Source organism: Lepidothrix coronata, unplaced genomic scaffold (genome assembly GCF_001604755.1).
Source record: "Lepidothrix coronata isolate B3197 unplaced genomic scaffold, Lepidothrix_coronata-1.0 Scaffold8, whole genome shotgun sequence".
Classification (NCBI taxonomy): domain Eukaryota; kingdom Metazoa; phylum Chordata; class Aves; order Passeriformes; family Pipridae; genus Lepidothrix; species Lepidothrix coronata.
In genome coordinates, this window is record NW_016690188.1 from 4,610,374 (window position 1) to 4,630,286 (window position 19,913).

The window sequence follows — 19,913 nt, forward strand, 5'->3', positions numbered from 1 at the left end:
AATGCCAGACAGGCTCTACTATTCCTGTCATTCCTATCAAAAGCCGTATATGTGGAAACGCTGAAGTGGAAGGGAACTGCATGGAAAGCAGCCCTTTTAAGAAGCTGAGGTTTTGTAAGTACAGAAGCTGAGATGGGGTTGTAACAAAGGCTCTGTGTTGAGCTGTTGCACATCAGAGCCAAAAAAACCCTAAGGGGCACATCTCTAGTACCATGTCTAGAAGATTATGCATGCAACTCGGGTTGCCAGTAATGAGTTGTGTGGCTAATCTGTCATGCACAGCACTGCACAGCTCCCCTTCCCCCAAGAGACTGAGCTCAGGGCACTTTGCTTCCCCCCAGGGTGCTGAGCACCGTTAGTGGGACAGGAAAACCGTGTTCCACCTGGCTGCCCAGCCAGAAAACAGAAAGAAAAATTATCCTTAACAACAACTCCAGCCCCCAGAGACAGGACTGTTAGACCCCAAGGGGGTTTACTTATCTACACTCATACGCCACAAATTAAAAAGAGGCATTAGAAATAGCCCTGATGGAGCACAGAAAAGCCTGTCCCTTGTTTTATTTTCTCACTGATTTAACGATCCAAGTGTTTTCAATTTACAGCTCAAATGCTTATTTACTAAAAATTTGCCAGCATGGCAGAGCCCTCTTGAAATATGAAAACTCAAGTCATGTTCCAGCCCTGAGACCGTCACACACACACATTCTGTCACGCATCAGCTTTTGCTGTAATTGGAGCAGGGTCTAGGCTGCCGGGCTGTAGCTGCACTAGATCTGTGAGGCTAATGTGATTACCTGTTTGTTAAAAAAAAAAAGAAAAAAAAAAAGAAAAAAAGGAATCTTTACCCAAATACCCATGTAGCAAAAGAGTAGAAAAAAGCTTTTAAAAATAGCTGGTTTATCTCAGCCTTCAGAAGTCTGAATTTCCCAGGGTGTTCCTCAGCTGAATTTTATTGTGAGTCTGTGAAGGTGAATTATTAAATCAAATGTTAAAATTTATATTAATATATGTATTAAAATAATTATAATAGCAGTGATATTCCCATGGAATGATAGGGCTTCAGTAATGGAGACCTTAAGAAAAAAAATGTAACTACTGAGAGTTTTAGCATTAAAATCCGTAGACTTAGCCACGTTCCTATAAATTCGCAGTGGCTCAGTCCGCGTGTTCACGGCCGAGTTGGGTACAGGCTGTTCCACATGTGGGGTCGGCCAGGCAACGAGCCTGCCTTGCTCTTCACTGCATACCCAGCCTTGCTTTCATTCAGTCCCAGAAGCCGGAGCCTGGCTCTCCAACACAAGGCTGGGAAGTGCCGTCAGGTTCAATTTCCCAGCTGCTGCCTAAGACAGGAGCAGATTTTTTCCCAAGCCTGCAGCATAATAAGGGGGTTTGGTTATTTTTGTGCCAGTGTTGCAATACTCAGAGATTGGGCTCCCACTAGACTGGGTGTTGCACATATTTTAAGAGAACAATCCATGCCCCTAGCAACATACATTTTTCCTACATGGGTGGACAGATGCAGCAAACAACAAGGAGAGCAAAAGGTGGCAGTGAGCACAAAACCATAACATGATGGAGGAGGAGGGGGACAGAGCTGTACAAGGCTTTGCAGGTGGAGAGGGTTGTCTAGAATGGAAGAGAATCAAATTGTCTTGAATAGAGGGAAGGTGAACAGTGGACCAGATGCTGTGAAAGAATGGGATAGACATCAAGGGAAAATAAACTCTAAGGCAGGAGTCTCAGGTTTGACTGAAAATAGCAGCTCCTTCCTTACAAGTTGAGAATATCAGTAAAAAGATGCCAATTAGTAGAATGTCAGGAAGGATGGGGCAGTGTGTTTGGAGAATGATGTATTTTGTGTCTTTCCCTCACAATGACATGTTTTGATAGCTGTTTTAAAACAAACCCTGAGTGTTTTCAACAATGGAGGGGACCCTCTCTTCTTTTTTTGGAAAGGGTGATAGAAGAAGGGGATGGAATGTGTGATGTATATTGATAATGGCTCACAGGGAAGAGTCATCTAAGACCCAAAAGACTGGCTACACCAGAAATATTTTTATCAATGGGTTATTTGAATATTTACATTTTCAAGGAGGAATCTTCTGTTTGTTCTGCACACCAGGGACTTCTTGGCCAGTCTAAACAGTAAAGGTTTCTAATGTAAATAATTGCTTTGCTGCCTTCTGTCATGCATGGGGAGTAGGGGTGGGAAGTCCCTCAAAGAAGAGGAGGGAGAAGGTGCTTTGAAGAAGAAAAGACAAACCTCAAACGTGACAGTGAAAGCGTGCACTTGAGCTTTTTCCTTTTGTCACCCTCCCTGTTACCAAAAATTAGTCTTATGTATACCTGTGCACATCCTAGGGTGGGATGCTGGGATTTTAGCATTTTATGTCAGTTCATTAGTTTTAGTAAACTATGTATAATAGCCGAAGAGGGAGGAAAAGGCTGACTCAGATCATCTGTCCCTGGCATTATGCAGCAGGTACCTGCCTAGTTCCCACCTGGCAGTAGTTGATAGCTTCCGTGCTGATGGGGGGGCTGCTCCTGCTTTTCCTCTTTTTTCCTTTTTTTTTTTTTTTTAAGCAACTTATGGAAACCAAGTGTGGTTTGAATACACAAACTTTTTAATGTCGGCCTTCAGGTTCATGTACATAAGGCTTTGTGACTCTGATGTCTTGTCACATGATCATTGTTGCAGGGCTAGTAACATTGTAAAAGTTCTGATTCAGAAATTGTACCTATAGGGCATCCAATGAAATTACATTGAGATGACTGTTCTCACTGTAAATAAGGAGCTTATTTTGCGAGGAGCTGGGACCTCTCTGCACTCCTAGGCTTGCAGATCTGGAGCCATCAGCAGCACTCTGGAATCTTACTGGAAAATCTGCACGGGCCGCTGCTCAAGAGGCTTCAGAGGAACAGGAGATCTTAGTGACCTCAGTTAATTTGGTGAATAGCTTATGGATGTCATAAAATGAGCTGAAGGCTGGAAGATCACATTGAAGTTCCCATCTCTGACATAACTTTTAAATAACCATATGTAAAATAATGACGCATTAGTGAAAAGAAAAAAGAACCCCAACCTGAAATTTCTGGGGCAAACTCTCATTTTTGGGGTGTGACTGGGGAAGATGACGCTCATTTATCTGTATATGTATATACAAAGGGCCAAAATGTGTTTATAGCTCTAAAAGCCGTCATGACAGAGGTTCTGTGTGACCTTCCTCCAGCTCTGATCCCTCTGTGTCCCTGCGGGACAGGGTACTGCGGACCTCCCCAAGCGGTGGCCGGCCTTGAGCTCCCAGCTGGAGCCTGGTGGGAGCGGGCTCGGCCCTTCCCTCGCGGCTTTCCGGCGTGACCTTGGCCGGCTGCTTGGGGAGGGTACTTCGGGCACTCTCTCCAGTGATGGAGGGCCCTGGGGCATCTCGGGCGGTCCCGGGTCCCCGGGGTGTCTCTGCAGAGAGCGGGGGTCCGAGGGCGGCTCCGGGCGGGAGCGGGGCGCCCGGGGACAACCGCCCGCCATCTCCGGGCGGCCCGGCCGCGCCCCCGGCACAGGGGGGCGGTGGCTCTCGGTCCCCTCCCGCCCCGTCCCGTCGCGCCGGAGCCCCCCGGGGGCGGAGCCGTCGGCCCGGCCCGGCCCCTCCCGCCGCCGCAGCGGCCGCGCAGCCCCGGGCAGCGGGCAGGGAGCGGAGCCGGGCTGGGCTGCCGTGAGCGCGGAGCCGCCGCCGCGGCGCGGGGCGGAGCCGGCACCGGGGCATCCTCCCTTCCCTGCCTGCCTCCCTCTCTCCCTGCCGCCCGCCCGGCATCGCCGCGGCGGCAGCGCGGCCGGAGGGTGCTGCCAGCGCCGGGCGGGAGCGGCGGAGCGCCGCCGGGGGTGCGCGGAGATGCTGTCCTACAGCGTGCTGGACGCCAACGTGGTGGACGTGGAGAAGCGGAGGAACCCCTCGAAGCACTACGTGAGTGGCGGCGGGGCCCGGCCGAGCCCCGGCCCCTCGGGGGGCGGCCACACGTGTGCGGGTGGGACGGGACGGGACGGGACCGGAGCGGTGCCCGGAGCGGTGCCCCGGGTGCCGTCCCTCGCCTGGCTTTGGGGGAGACACCCACCCCAGGTGAGGTGGCCGCGGGACCCCAGGGGCAACGGGGACCCGCACGGCCTCCTGCTGTGGAGGTGCGGATCTTCTTCCTCAGCCTCTTTCATCCCGTTTGGTTCTTGGCTCGTTTCAATGTTATGATTTTGAAGTTTCCTTCCCCTCTAGAGGTGGATCTTCCCTTCTTCCTCGCAAGACCCACCGCAGGATGGGGAAGGTCTCCCAGGTCCCCGGGTTGTCCCCATCCTGGCCGGGGTGCTCGGTGTGTAGGGGAGCAGGGCTCGGCTGCTGGTGGGGCCAGGGAGCAGGCGGTACTGAGCGCATCTTCGCTCCTTCTCAAGCACAAATTACATTCAGACCTTTTTGAGGGGGTAGCCGGTCTGCAGGGTTATCAAGGCAGACTTGGCGTTTGGAGCTCTTTCATCTCTCGTTCTCCTTCTTCCTTTCACATCTTACTGCTAATAGCACAGCAGTAAAGGAGAGTTTTTAACAATCTTCCCGTACTTCGGTATTGCAGCGTGTCATGTGGAGGTGTCTTTGCCTGAAAGAGTTTGCAGCACATATAGTCTAGTAGCTTTTGTCCTTCCACGTAAGTAGAGAAGGTATCTTTTCTTCTCTCTCTGGCTGCTTCTGGATTTTAGTTGCACCAAATCCTTTAACTCTTCTTCAAGATACAATATATATTTTTAAACACAGAAAGTGGGATTTTGTGTATAGAGAAGGTAAATCTTCCAGCTTTGGTAAGGAAAAGCCTGAGAGGGTGTTATATCTGCTGTGATATTGCACTGAGTATGCTGTGTTTCCTGGCATTGCTTGTCTGCCAGATTTCTTTAGAGCTGGTCAGCAGCTGAATGGATTGCTTGAAAGATAAGGACAAAGATTAGACTTAAACCTACGTATTAGTATTTCATACCACTGAGCTTTTCCCTCTAAGGCTTAGACCATAACCCAGTTTAAGGCTAGAGGGCACTATGTTGCTGGGAGATGCAGACTTGGAAAGCTGAAGCTCTCATCTACCATAGAGTTAAGCATCTTGTGCCTAATTCATAGGAGGAAGTTCTAGGTCTTATGTCCTCTAAGGTTACAGCTGGACCTGTTGTTCAGTCTATTATGCACTCACCACTTCCAGGTGGGAAAGGCTTCTTCACCTTTTGCAAGCTGCTGCTGTGAATTGTGGCTGCCACAGCTGCAGGCTGTTATCCCACATGAAAGGTGACAGCAGAGAAGTAGGTCTGCCAAGCACCAAAATATAGAAAAGAACTGGTAACAACACTTCCCTGATTACCAAGAGAAATTGACGCTGTTGATTTCTTGTTTGTTGGAAAATAACCAGAAAACAAGGTTTTAAAATTCTGTATTTACAGGATTTGAAAGAAAATATTTCCCATATTTACCTGTAGAAACACATCTTTGTTGATCCCTGTCACTGCATTTTAATAACAGTAACCTAAACTATTCCAAGAAGCTCTCTTTAGTGCTTCTAGTGGCAAATCTATATCTTTCCCTTCCCCCTTCTCACTGTACAGCCTTTCTAATATTCTGTACAACAGTTACACACTTCCATGTGTCCAGTTCTTGGCCAAAAAATCAAACCAAATGGTTTGTTGGGTGACTAGATGTGTGTCTGCCTTTTGTTCTGCTGACTCTCAATCTCTGGTTTTACAGTATTCAGGAAGATAGGGTCTGAGTTTACAAGCAAGTGTTGGAATAATTCAGTTAAAAATAATAGTTTTCCATGTCCTTATGGAGCTTTTTCTTCTACATGAGTAAATTAGCCCACAGGTCCAAAAGTCTTGGACTATTCTTCATTTCCTCAATTGCAGTTTGATGCAGATGCACATGCTGCAGCTTTTCATCTACCTTTGGCTGGAGTAACTGACTTAAGGTGAACCCATACTTTCAAGGAATTTAATTCCCTGGGTCTGATCCACTGATCATGGTTACTTTGGTTCTGTGCTCTTTTTTAATGTGAAACAACTCTTATCTTCTAAAATTAATATGAACATAGCTTGGGATTTAGCTCTCTCCATTGCCTATGGCTAGTTTGGAGAGTACAAAGCTTTGTGCTCTCTGTCCTATGTGGCTCTGAAATATCAAGAAGCCTTTCTACCTCCAACATTCATAAACGACTTCATGCCATACCTTCAGGCCATGTGAATGAGCCTTGGCATCAGATTAATGATGTGTTTCTCTGGTGGATGAGGGGCTGGATACTGCAGGTGTTTTAACGTGACTTTCCTTTTAATTGTGATCTCTCAGGACCATAGGGGGACCTGGAGATATGAAGGCACAGTCTTAACCTTTGTGAGTGTTTGGAGAGGGCTAAATGTGAGTGGCACATAAGCTCCTGTACTGCTTGGCTTAGAAGCAAGGAGTCATTGCCTGGAGCAGGTGTTTTTCATGATATGAGCACAGCTTTTGTGGCCTTGACTCAAGAAAGTAAAAGAAAGAAGGCAGCTTTACTTGTCCTCTGCTATGATCCCATGAATGTGAAACTTCTGAAGATATTAATAACTCACTGGAAGTTTTGTAGGGCTCTGCATGGGGGAAGAGATTAAAATCTTAGATCCAGTGCTATTCGATAGGAGTCCAGCCAGCTCTCTACCCTCTCCTGGGAAATCCCCACTAGGGAATGAGTCCACAATACTTCCCTCTGCATCTCTGTCAGCAACTGGTGGCACAACACCACCTGGTTGGCTGGGGGCCCTGGATGGTGGCCTGTGAAAAGATAAACAGAAGGTTGGGTCAGTAACCACATGCTTCTTGAGTGGTATATCCCCAATACAAGTACCGCTGCTCTTACAGCTTTTGACTTACCAATGTAATTTCCCATTCTTTCTCCATGCTGATGGTGTTTTAAAAATTGATTTGCACTTGCTAATACTTTAAAAATGTTAAATCTCCTTGCTTTCCCCCTTCCCTTTTCTTTTAACAAGAACAATGTCAGGAAGGTCAAGTCTGGGTTTGTTGGAGAGACCCCTGATGCAGCAGGGGTCACACATTGGCTGAGCAGGGCTGTGGTGAAGCTGGGTGGATTAGGACAGTGTGGTTAATGGTTGAAGGTGTCAGTTAATCATTCTGAAGAGAAAAAGCTGGTAGCAAAATCCAAATCCCCTTTCCGGCCCCTGCTAAGCTTTAAACAGTCTGAAAGTCTCTTTTCTCAGTTGATGAGGTTTGATCTGTTTATGGGATAGCTTCTCTGGCTTTTAGTCTGAAATCGTGATTGTCTGAATTAAACATTAAATGGTCCCAAACCAGAAGTGCATTCTGTATTTAAAAGGACCCACTGTTGATGCTTGCCTCCTTTAACCATCCATTGTGGAACTTAAAAAAAGACATCTTTCCCTCCCCTCTCTCAGTTCCCAGGTTATCTTTAGGCAGATAATTTGCCCTTTACCCAAATGTCTGACTCCTTTAGAAGCCCTGCAGGGAGCCTCTGCCTACCAGATGGTCTTGATCTTGCTCTCAGGGAGGGTAGATTGAATTAGCACCTTCACCTGTTCACTGCTTTAGAGACCTGGGTGATGGCAAATATTCATTAGAAGCCAGATGAATAGGATCCCCCACCCCCCCACCACTCTGCTGAGGACTGAGTAGTTACTGATGTGCATTATCTCACCAGACGTTTATATGCTCGAGGTCATTTCTCAGGTCTCTTAAGTGTGCCTGTGTTATCCCGAGGGCAGGGATGGATACATCAGTACAGATTTTCTCTTCCAGCACTACTCTACTCCAGTTGCAGTTGGGCTTTGTGTGTTTTTCAGCTTTGTACAGCATGGAGGAAAGGTAAAACGCTCTTGCTTTACAAGTGGCTGCTCTGTCTCTTTCCAGTTAGACTGAGGTGCATTGCTGATTTTAGTCATCTGAGATGCAGGTATACTGTCCCAGTTCCTCCCCAGGGTAATTGTTTCCTAATGGCATCTCTGAATGTCTTGAGGTCTCTTGTAGGAATCTCTCTGCTGCACGGATATGGTTGCTAACCTTCTCAGGGCACTGGCATTGCTGACTTTTAAGGGATTGAGTTCTGCTGTGTTGAGTTTCAGCACTGCTCCCAGGAGAATGTGAGTGTGCTTGTCACAAATGACCTGTTGTAAAATGTCAGCATGCTCTGAAGAAAAATCTTGTACTGTGAGGGTCAAATTCTGCTCCTTGTCTCTTGGCTGCTCCTGCTTACTGCTTAGACTCAAGAGCAACTCAGATGCGATCAGGCATCTTCGTGGCTTCATTTCTCTGTGTTGCAAGCTGCTTGTTGTACAAAGATCTGGAGAGTCTGGGCATGTCATGGGTTTAGTGGCAAGGATCTTTGTTCCTACCTGGGAGAAGGAATTGCTATACTGGGAAAAGGAGCTTTATTCCCCCTACTTGGGTCGTCAAGTGGGTGTGGCCCTGCTTGCAGGTCTGAGTTGAGGAGCTCCATGTGCCACTTGTGCTAGGAGTACCAGAAGCTTGGGAGTAAGGAAAGCTCAGCCTTTCTTTGTTTGACTATTTTAGCTAGCAGAGCTGGGGTCTGTGAATCAGGTATCTTCCAGAGTGAACAAGATGTGACATACCTAGAGCTCCCATGGTTGGTGGCCTGCAGGTAGAGAGCAGTGAAGAACCTGATATGAATCAGAAGGCAATGTTAGGTGAGTAGATTGAGTACCCATTTAGAAATTGTGATCCATTTTCTGCTCTTCCCTTCCCCCCATCAAGACATCCTGTGTGGCTTTCCTTCCAAGGGCCATGATCCAGCTTGACTCATTGGCCTGAATTATTATGGTTATTATTACTATAATCTTTTCCTGGGGTGATGGGCAAGAGCCAGAAAATTAGCAGGCTGCTCTTCATCATTTCTCAGAACTGAACTTCTGTGCATTGGCAAGGCTTGTGTCAAAGGGGGCTGTAATCCCCTGTGTGCAGAGCAGAGGAGAGCTCAGGAGCAGGCAGATTGGGGTAAAACCTTGCAGTGGCTTTCTCTGTGTGTAGACCACTGCCCTACTGAGGTAGACATAGACCAAGATCCACCACTCTGCCTGTTTCAGTTGCAAATCTTATGATTTTGGAGACTGTATACAAAGATTTGGTTGTTTTTTTAAAGTCTGGTGAAACACATCAGGAAGAAAAGAAGTCAATATTTATGAAATACCTGGAAGCCATGAGTAGACAGTTCTCTGCAGGTTGGTTCAACTCTTAGTCCCTACTCCCAAATGGCCAGAGGAGCAGGGACAGCAAGAGGGAGAGATCAAACCTTTGCTAGTCCAAAGCTGCCTTCACCCAGAGGACTTCTCTCTTCCTTATCACTGCAACCAGTTTTTGATTGAAATGTTCTTGTTGAAATGAAATTCTTCTCTAAAAAAAGAGGTTTTAATTTCCATGTCCTATTGGGTTTTTACTTTTTGGACACCATTGTTTTATGAGGCTGAGATAAAGTACAGGTTTTTCCTGTTCACTGGCTTGACAGATTCACTTTTTTCCCTTTCTCAGCATCTCCTCAGCCTTCCACTGCCATACCTGCATGTGGTTCTCTCTCTTGGAGGTCTGTTCCCTGTTACCTTGTCCTAGGAAGTGCCAAAGAGAGGCACAGTCCTTTGAGCTTGTTCAGAGCAGGTTTGCAAAGTAGCTCAGGTGTTTTTGGGCATTTATGTGCTTTTCACCATGTGCTGCCTGGCAGTTCTTGCCTCTGGAACTCCAGGCTGCTTCTGTGGGTTACTGAGGAGCCCAGCAGAGTAAGGAGCACTCACAGCTCTTCCTTCCAGCAGAGCTGTGGGTTGGTAACACTCAGGTAATAGAAAGTGACATCTAAGTTCAACAGTTTGCAAAGCAAATGACTGTCCCCAGCCTTAACAATAGATTAAAAACCAGTAGAGAGACGAGGTAGTTGTCCTGATTCACTGTGGTCAGGGCAGGATGAAGTAACGCCGGAGCCTTGACAGCCCAGCAGGCTGCCTGCACTGCCTCTCCTACGGTTGAACCTGCAGCTTGCTGGGAGGGCAGCCAAATGAAAGCTCAGGGAAAAGCTTTTAGCAAGCCTGTGAGCTGGGGGCAACAGCTCCCAAAAGCCTCCAAGTTCCATTTTAAAAGCGATGGAGATGCTACTATTGACTTTCAGTGGGAGCTGGTTGCCAGGGGGACGTTTTCCTAAGAGACAAGTGCTTTTGGCTCCTGCCAGCTGCAAGTGACCTCTGGCTTCATGAGATCCCTGAGTGGGGTCAATGTGTGGGTGCTGGGGCCCGCTAGTGCAACACAGCTTGATAGGTTGTAGTCAGAATTATGTGTTTCACTGCTTTCGAGTTAAAAGGGAGAGGAATGGAGACACCAAATCTTGGAGAGAGAGGTGAACAGACATCCTAAGGAAACAAGTACTGGAACAGGAAATGGAGCCCAGACTTCCTGCATCCCAGAGCAACTTGTCTATTCATCTCACACCCGCACTCAGCCCTTAGAGAGATGGGTAGCTCAAAGGCGTTGTCTCCTCCCATCCCTGCAAGGTAGAGTATATGCTGGTACTCTCACTGGGAAGATGAGGCAAGAAGTTAAGTGGCTGAACCAAAGCCAGCCATGAAGTGTGTGGCAGCATTTTACAGTATTTTCTTTGGCTTTCAAAGCAGTCTTGTACTTTATCTGATAAAAAGTACAGTCAAAAAAAATACTACTCTTGTATTCAGTCTTTGTCTTCCTCAAACCCATTTCCCATTTTATGTGGATTAAACAGGAAGAGGGATTCAATGTGCCCCTACCTGAGGCAGGAGGTGACGTACAAGCTCTTTAATTTAGTCATTTGGGAGGAAACAGCTGGACCTTCTAATGTGAGGTGATTTTCTTTTTTTTTTATCTTCCTTTTTTGTGCTGTATCCACTTAATCTATGCCTGCTCATGCAAAGGGAACTGGTCCCCAGAAACCACAGAGAAGAGCAGGTTCATTAGAGGGGCTGACAGCACCGTGTGTTGTTTGACATTGTGAAGCTGAGTGCTTTCATGTAGCAAGAGCAGACACCTTCTTGCCTGGAGTGTGCTGTGTAAATATTGCATGAAGAAGGCAGAGAGCTGCACAGTAGCAACTCTCTGCTTGAAATTGGTGGTGTCTGCTGCTTAATCAGGTAGTATCAAAGCCAAATGCAGTCAAGTTAATGGAAAAAAAAAAAACCCTAATAGCTTTGCTGGGCCTTGTTTCACACCTCTAGAGAAAGGCTTTATTGAAAGTAATTACTAAGTTCATAATTACTAAGTTTTTTAATATAGTGCATCTCCCTTTGTTTTTATGGTAAGAGCAAAAACGTAGTCTCCAGGATCTATTTATCCTCTTCTGGGCAGGAACAAAATCACATTTGGTGTGGGAAGGAAAGCAAAAGGAAACCAGGTGATTTTCTTCACCTCAAAGGATTTTAAAGTGGAATATAATCCAGGCTAGTTAGAGTCTTCGCACTTTATCGCTCTCACTCTTTGCACCACCTTCTAGGTGAATGTATTATAATAATAATAATTTACTCCTTCAAGCTCACATTCAAGATGTCAGTTATATGGTATTCTCATTGTATGTATTTATAAATATGGGGGGGGGTTGGAGTGCGTAAGAGGGCTTATTATAAAGGCAAGGATGCTTTTGCACTGAAACATGTGCACACAGACCTGAAAGATGGTCTCTGTACTGGGCTGCTAAGACAAGCGATGACACACAGGTACAGGCAGGTGGGGGCAGTGAGACAATGTCAGCCAGCTGTGCAGGTGATCGTCCTGGTGTGATGGTAACCTGAGCTACTGCCTGGTGGGCATTTAGGCCTTATTTCAAAGAATGGGCACGAAGGACAATAATGTAATAACACTTTAAATTATCCTAGGGTGAAGGTAGAGCAGAGAAATACTCTATTTCTTGTAGCACCTGTACAGGCTTGAATATGGTGATGGTGTTAATTGATGCTCTCATGCTTGGGCTGACCTTTGTGGTAATTGTTAATATTCTCTTTTTGATTTTATTGAGCTATTAATTTTGGCAAATCTGCTCCCTATTCCAGTTTCTGGAAGAGGAGCTCAATGTGTAGCTAACCAAGTCCTTGGACTGGGAGCATTCTATTTTTGTGGGCAGAATATACATCCCCAAATCTGTGTCTTTATCAGAATATCACATATTGCACTAGTATGCTGCAGTGTATTCTTAATTGCTCTTAATAGGCACTGACTGCTCTAGCACAGGATCTGGATGTACCATGGCTTCACGATAAGGCTGTAGTGCTGTGTAGTAACATCCATTATTATAATGCAACTTCTTCAGTTTGTGAGAGTTGACTCACTGGATAAAATAAAATATTCATAGACTGTAAGTGTCAATAAATATGTGTGTGGTCCCATACATACTGTGTTTGAAACCTGACTGGCAATAATTATGTTTTGATATGTTGCTGGCACTGTTTCTCTGACCAAGGGGGTGTGTTTTATTTCTCCTGTAAAGCATGCTCGCTAAAAGCATGGGTGCACTGGGCTCTGATGCCCTCAGTAGTCAGCAGCATGATTTTATAGGCTTGATTCAAACTTGTTTGCAAGGAAAACACCCCTGTCTCTGTTCCTAGGGGAGAAGCATGCCAAACCTCTACTAACCATAGCTGTGTTTAAACAGGAGCTCCGCACTGCCATTCTGTCTCCTTTACAGAAGTCTTCCATAGCTGCCCCTGAAATACTGGAAGCATGGTTCTCCACTGTCCAGGACATGCCTGTAAATGCAAACTTTAATGTATGAAGTTCATAAATCATCCAGAAAGGTTTGAATGTCCAGTGTGATACAGACAGGACATTGTGTAGTGTGGTAGAAGAACTCGTGTGGCCTTGAACCTCTCTGGATCTTGGTGTGCTCTACTGCCAAGCCAACACCTTTTATAAAGTGTGAGATGCACATGTTTATTAAGGGCTGACTGCTAGCACCTTTTTTGAAGCCCCCAAATTTGGGTCATATTCCTCTACTGGCAGGTCTGCCCCTGGAAGCGGCGGCTGCAGAATGGCAAGGTCATGTTGTTAGCCGGAAATGGAAATCAGGCTGTTGCTTCCCTAAGAGTGCTCAGCAGAATGGATAATGAATGGAATGACATAAGTGCTGCATTCCCCTCTGAGGAAACACACATCCAGGATGCCAGCCATGCTTGTCAACTCTGGGCCTGTTCCTCTAGGGCATTCTTTCCTGTCTTGGAGTGCCAGGGTCTATGGAAGTATTTGAAGTGGAGTATGGTCTTTCTGGGAGTAGCCCTTGGTGGTAGGCTACTAGATCGCTGCTCTCTGATCTCTCTCTGGTGTCTCCATATTACCTGTCAGGAAAGCTCACTGGCTGGGGTGAAATCTTGCCAGGCATTCTTGTACCGTGAGGGGTTTGATGCAGCAGAGAGCATCTCAATTACCATTTTCCTAACTCTGTAAAGGTGAGATTTTGAGTTGCTCCCTCAGCATCCTGTGAGATTTTCCTACTCTTTGTCTCAGGTTATCTATTATTCTTTATAAATTAGCCCATGCATGTATTTTTTGTGGGTAGAAGGTTATTCCTGATATTTCCTTCTCCAGCAGTGAAAACCTACAGTAGACCCATGTGACTCCAAGTAAAATACTTTGAATATCAGTTTTAAATGTTTTACTACTTTAAAAATCAGTTTTAAAACAAGCTTTGCTGCTTGCTGTCTGAGCCCAGTACATTTTCTTTGCCTGAAAATTTGATGCTCTGACCCCTGCCTTGTCTTGAGCAGCCTGAGCTGAGGGATGGTTATTCCCAGGATGGATGCTACAAGAGGCAGCTGAGCTCCCAGTCTTCAGCAGGATCAGGGCAGCTGGCACAGTCCCTGCTAGTGTATAAGTGGGAGGCCTGCAGTTTCCCAGGGCTGTCACTGCAGCAACTTTCACTGGCATTAAAATCGCTCAGAATTTAAAAACAAACAAACAAGGATATGTGAAGTATTTTCCGGGAAGGAGGCCATAGAGAACAGATTAAGTACATCTCCCTCTCCCATCTCCCAGACAGGAAGAAAGACTGGAGTTCAGTGTTTTCCTAAGTGGGATTAAAACAGGCTCTGGAGCTACCTTCTGGGGTGGGACAGAGGAAAGCCAGGAATAGCAAGGAAGGTCTGTGTGTGTATGTTTTATAAATACATCTATATCAGGTGAAACTGTCTAGAATCTCTGAAGCTGTGCTGGTGGTAATATCCATTTTATTAACAAAAACCTACTTATTTTATATTCATAATAAGATACTAGAGCTGTTAGAAAAGAATAAAAAGTGACTGGTTCTAGAGGAACATCAATGCTGGTTTTCCTTGTATGAAAAGATTGCAATCCCGTACCTTCTACATTTTACAAGCCCTGGACATCCTTAACAAGTTCTTTTTGTCTCCTGGGGAATTCAGATAAATTTTCTTCTAACCTTTCAGCAAAAAGTGTTTTATAAAGACAACCCAGGATGTTTTACTCAAAAGGAATCTAGTGCAGTAGCCAGCCTCTGGAACACTCTCACTTGAAGCATATGGAAGAGTCTTTTGGCTGTTATTGCTCAAGAAGAGATTTTCTGTTTAATCTTTTGCTGCTGTCTGTGATTTTAGCAGTCTATGTCAAAACTTTGGGCTGTTTTGGGAAAGCAGCTTTCCACCTGTTTCTGAGCTGGGCAGCTGTAGCTTGCATTTCATCCTTTAATGCAGACATCCCCAATTTGTTGATGATAAATATAAATAGTTCCATTTAAACTAAAAATATTTTAACTACCTTTTTCATGGGTAACAATCCTTGGAGATTACAGTAGCCATGATCTGTGTGGGAGAGTCTATCAATCTGTCCTTAAACCTCGTTCTGTTCTCTGGACTAGTGGCTTTTTGTTTAGCAGTGGCAATTTGCCAGTGGCACTGGAGAGTGACTGTGTATGGGTGTGCCAGAGGCGCTCCTGTCTTGGAGGGAGTCTCTTTCTTGAGAGAACTGAGGCTCTGGCCCAAGTGAGCGGGGTCTGAAGACTTACAGCCTGGGGATGGGAGCAAGGCACTGCTGCTCAGACCCTTTGCCTCACCACTAAAGGTGTTGGTCAGATTGCTTGGCTGCGGTGGCTTGGTTGGGTTTTCTACCATCCTTTCAGCTGCGAGTAACACTGTACGTCTGTGTACCCTGATTTGGGCCAGAATGACCATTGGGGTTGCTGTTTTACTGTGTTTATCTTCTCTTTGGGGGAGTGTGCAGGTGTTCGGTAGGAACTGGGGGTTTGATGCATGGTCTTTGTGTGTGCACACGTGTGCTTTGCTTCTGTTTTGATTCCTGTATTGCTCTGCGTTTGAGCAAGAAGAGGGTATGGTCAAAGAAATGGGGCAGAAAGCAGAGGTTTGCAGAGGATCTTTAGGTCCCATTGGAGCTGATGCCACAGTCCTGGCCAGACTCTAAGAATAGTCTTTTATTCCATTTTTTCCCCCTTCTTCTGACAAGCTCTAATCCTTCTCACAGCACGGAGTTATTTGCCATTGTCTCAAATCTGGGGTTCTAGGTGATCTCTTAAATATTGTAGGGCTGGATTGGAGACCATCTTGAGGGCAATCACCAGTGCCTTCCACTGGTCTGAGAGTCTGAAAAGACTGAGAGTATAGCACTGATGTGCTTACTGCAGCCTTCACTCCTGAGGAGAGGTGACCCAACACTTTCCCTGTGCGCCAAGGGCTTTGTGGGGTTCTGCCCATCATGTTACCCTACAATGATACTGGGCCATCAGGGCTTGACTTATCCGATGAGAAGAGTGAAATTGTTCTCTACCAGACACTGGCATTTATAGGATTCCAGGTGTCCTTGTGTAGGGATCTTGTCTGTGTAGAGCTGAAACTTCTTGGTCATTGTCTTGCTGTGTATGAGGTGTTGCTGGGATGATAAAGATTTTTACTCAAACCAGGGCAAGGGTGCAACTTGGCCATGTGATTTGATTCACAGTTGACTTGAAAACATCGTAAGGAGTCAAATGAAGAAATGATGCCCACTCTGCTTGTAAAAGAGAGAGACTTTAGTTGGTACTAGCAAAGGGCTGACAGTCCAAACCTGATCGAATGTGTGTTTATCTGACAGCATCCTGTCCTGCCTGGTCCTTTATCAATCTTCTGTGTCTGGTTAACATGAGCTGTAGCACATCTGGCTCCAACTCCTATTGCCAAAAGGCCAACGCACATCGTGACAGAAGGGTTAAACAGAAGGTGGAAGTGACTGATGGCTTGCTCTGGGCAGTAACACAGCAGTAAATGCTGAGATGACATGGGAACGCTCTTTAGTTGACGTCCTTGCAAGCCTCTTGATGACATCAAACTCCTGGACCACTTCCAGTCGAGTTTGGCCTTGCCCCAGTGACAATAGATGTTAATCTGTTGGCTTGTCAGAAAAACGTGTTAGTGGTTTTTTTACAGATCCATTTCCAACCCTCAGATTTTCCTGCTAGTAAACACAGCATTATGTCATTGTTTTACCAGGAGCCAAGCACCAAAGCCAACTGTGCAGTACTGTTGTCAGCAAATGTCCTTTCACTTTGGGGATTTATTTGAGTTCCCAGGCTCTTTTTTCCCCACTATTGCCCATGTTCTGATCTCTGTGTCCATCAAAAGCCTACAATACTTTATGGGGAACATGTGTAGGGTCCAGCAGTTGTGGGTAGCACTTTTCAATGTATTTGTATTAGATGGGGCTCTTATACCTGTTTAGCAAAGGTGCCTTGGTTTGTAAACCTTCATCTTTTGGTTACATTGGCCAAGACAAACTCTTGGACCCTCATGCAAAACAAGGTGAAGGATTTTGCAGCCCAGCTTTGCTTCTAATTGATAAAATAATAGCCAAGTCATAGCCAGGGGCAAGGTCCTGCCCATGGTAAATCCTGTTTGTTTCAAAACACGATAGCTGAGTTCCTATTAAAAAGACTGGTTGTCAAATTGCTAATGTTATAAATTAACTTCCATAGCTTTCAGAAACAACACTCACCACAGATGAAATAAAGCCATTTATAACATTCTTGTAACTCTTGTTCCTTGTTTTGCTTCTAGACTTATTTCCAGCTGTCTTTGCAAAGGATATGAAAGAAAAGATTTATAAGTTACCTCCAGTAGTTCAGAGCTAATCTGCTTAAAACAAAGAAGCCTCCTATCCCTACCTCTACTTGACTGGGAGCAGTCAAATCCTTCTCATACCAAGGCCTGTCTAAAATCATCTCCCACATCAATTGAAGTAGTCTAGAAGCAGGGAAAAGAGGAGAGAGAGATATTAATTTGAATGCAGATCTATAATTCTTCTGATACAGACATGGATAGATGATGGAGAACTGGTTCAACCCCTTTGCAATAGTGGAGGAATTACAACATTCTTGGGTATGAGGTGGAATAAAATTAAATTTTATTTACGTAATTAAGCTGTACAACACCTTGTTGAAAAATGTTATGAAGACTTAAAGTATAAGTGGTTCAAACAGAGAACTGACAAATTTCTGGGGATAAGACTGCCATTAAATACAGCAGTCAAGATACGTGGTTGGGTCAGAAAGTCTGTTACGTGCCAGTTGCTTAAGACTAAGCACCCTGTGTTCTCTGTGTTGCTGTTAAGCAGTTTCCTCTATCTTCATTAAAAACAGAGTGCAGAACTTAGATACAACTTCATTCTGACCCAGCCTGCATCTTGTGATGCCTTCCCAGATGTCCCTTAGCTGTATGGCACTAACTCAGGCTGCTGGGCCTGGTTATATTGCTCACAGCAGCGAGAGCTGTTGATTCTTGGCCAGGTAAAGTTAGGAAGCACAGTGCATGCCGTGAGGAAGTGAACCTCCATCATCACTTCCAACTCCCTTCTCTGCTCCATACACTTTTTTTTTTTGGATCCCATCACATGCTTATGGGCTGGTGTTGAATATCTGGGCCTTGACAGATCCCTTTCTGCCTCCCAGTCTTGGGTCAAGTGGCAGTCTATTTTGTTGGAGATATCACGTCTGGTATTACTATTAATATATATTCAGGCCTTGTACTTATCTAATGCCTTTCATCCAAGGGTCTCCAACACTCTGTACATCAGCACCTCTTTGCAAGGTAGACAGATCAGACAGGAAAGCATTGTGTTTGTAGCAGTATGTCTCCTGGCAGAAGTGCCTTCTCAGAGCTGTCAGGAGACTAGTGGATAATTTGGACTGATGGAAAACAGTGTTCCTTTTATGGCTGAAAGTGGGTCATGGAACTGTAGAACATAGACCTGGGTCATTAATGCTGTCTAAGCATATTGCATTCCCACATATGAACCTTCAGAGTGGTTGTGTTGGCTTGACTGGGAGCCTCAAGCTTCTTCTGATGGTTGATGACTTCCAGTACAGACCTTTCATTATTCACAAGCATCCTGTTTTTACACCAGTTTTGTCCTTTTGCATAAGGTTTCTTCACTCTCAGTTTGATTTGACCTCCTATCCCTCTTCTCCCCACTGTTATGGAGAATGATTGTGGCCCTTCTTAGCCTTCATTCTGCTGAGCTCCTCTGGCCTCCTCTTGTAGAAAACACCATCCTGAAAGGTACAGAGCAAACAGGTTTCCTTACCCCACACTTCTCACAGTCACTGCACACTGAACACAAGTTTAACCCAGGCACTGCCAACAGTTCAGTCTGGGCAACATCAAGCACGTGATGGGTTAATTTGTACTGCTGGGTACAGCCTTGCTCATCTTGGCAGAGACCAGATGCAGCTGCCAGGAGAAAGTTTGACCTCAATGGGGTGATTTTCTGGGTGCAGTCAGGTGTGATTTGGAGTAGACAGCTCCTGGATCTGTCCTGTCCCTGAGCTGTGCACTCTTCAGCCTGAAGGAGGATGCCTCCAACTTGTGGTTCTTTCACAGTTACATTTTCTTCCCTTCAGGGACTTTCAGAGCTAGTCCCAAAGCCATGCAAATGGCACTCCACTTCCAAAAGCAGAGAAGAGAAAACGTGGCTGGTTATGTTCCCACAGTTAGCTTTAATTGAGGTCATTTTAAGCAAATGGTGTCTATTTAATGTTGTGATAGCACAGATAAACCAGTTTTCAGCAGGTCTTGGGAATGGAGCGGTAGAGATGAAGGGCATCGTTTTAGGGGGCAGCATCTTGCCTGATGACATGCTTGGCAGGGTTGCTGGAGCACTTGGATGAAGCTCTCTCATTTGGACAACTTCTGCACATCCTGCTTGGGTGAGAGGAGAGATGGCCTGTGGTTTCTGTCTGAAATTCAGCAACAGTGAATAATTCCAGATTGACGCTGTGGAAGCTTGCTGTTTTTGTGAAGGGAGGACAAGCCAAACATAATAAGAGTTCCTCAGTGCTTGGGGAAGAGAACCAAGGTCACCATTTGGAGCTTGTAGTTTTGGCAGACACAGAAATGACGTGCCACATCATATGTGTATCAGTGGAGATAGTTGGGGTGATTATCAGCAAGCTTCTTTGTAGGCTGGTTTGCGATGCTGATGATCCAAAACTGATGCTGGGATGTTCCGGACAAACACACTCTCTTTTCAGCTTCCATATCTGCTATTTTTTAATGTTTTTGGCATTGGTCTTTGGGGTAAGGAAGAGGCCATAGCAGTCCCTGGGATTTCAATCCCCATGAGTCCAAGTTCTGAGGTTGTAGATCTGCTGCCATTAAAATTAGCATCGCTTGAAGTTGTCCCCTTTATAAAGCTGGATGCTGACTCTGCTGTACTGAGCTCCTTGTCCAGAGCTGTCCTTGATCCTGGCTGTTTGGCCAGCTATTCTCCTGGCTGGTATCTCTTCATCGTCCTTTGCGGGGGAACGTTCCCAGGACCTGCCATGAAGATTGTTAAGTGTCCTCTCTTGTGTGCCCAGTGCCTGTTTTTTTAACAAATCAGTCCTACAAGATGTGTATC

General features: G+C 45.6%; 1 protein-coding gene across 1 annotated transcript in view; it reads left to right on the forward strand.

Annotated features, from left to right (window-relative positions):
* Window positions 1-3,884: 3,884 nt before the first annotated feature.
* Window positions 3,885-19,913, forward strand: part of LOC108509798 (SH3 and PX domain-containing protein 2A-like) — a 113,922-nt gene continuing 97,893 nt past the window's right edge. Inside the window, exon 1 of the mRNA XM_017839381.1 lies at window positions 3,885-3,956. Within this exon, the coding sequence (XP_017694870.1) occupies window positions 3,885-3,956 (72 nt within the window). The remainder of the gene's footprint in view (window positions 3,957-19,913) is intronic.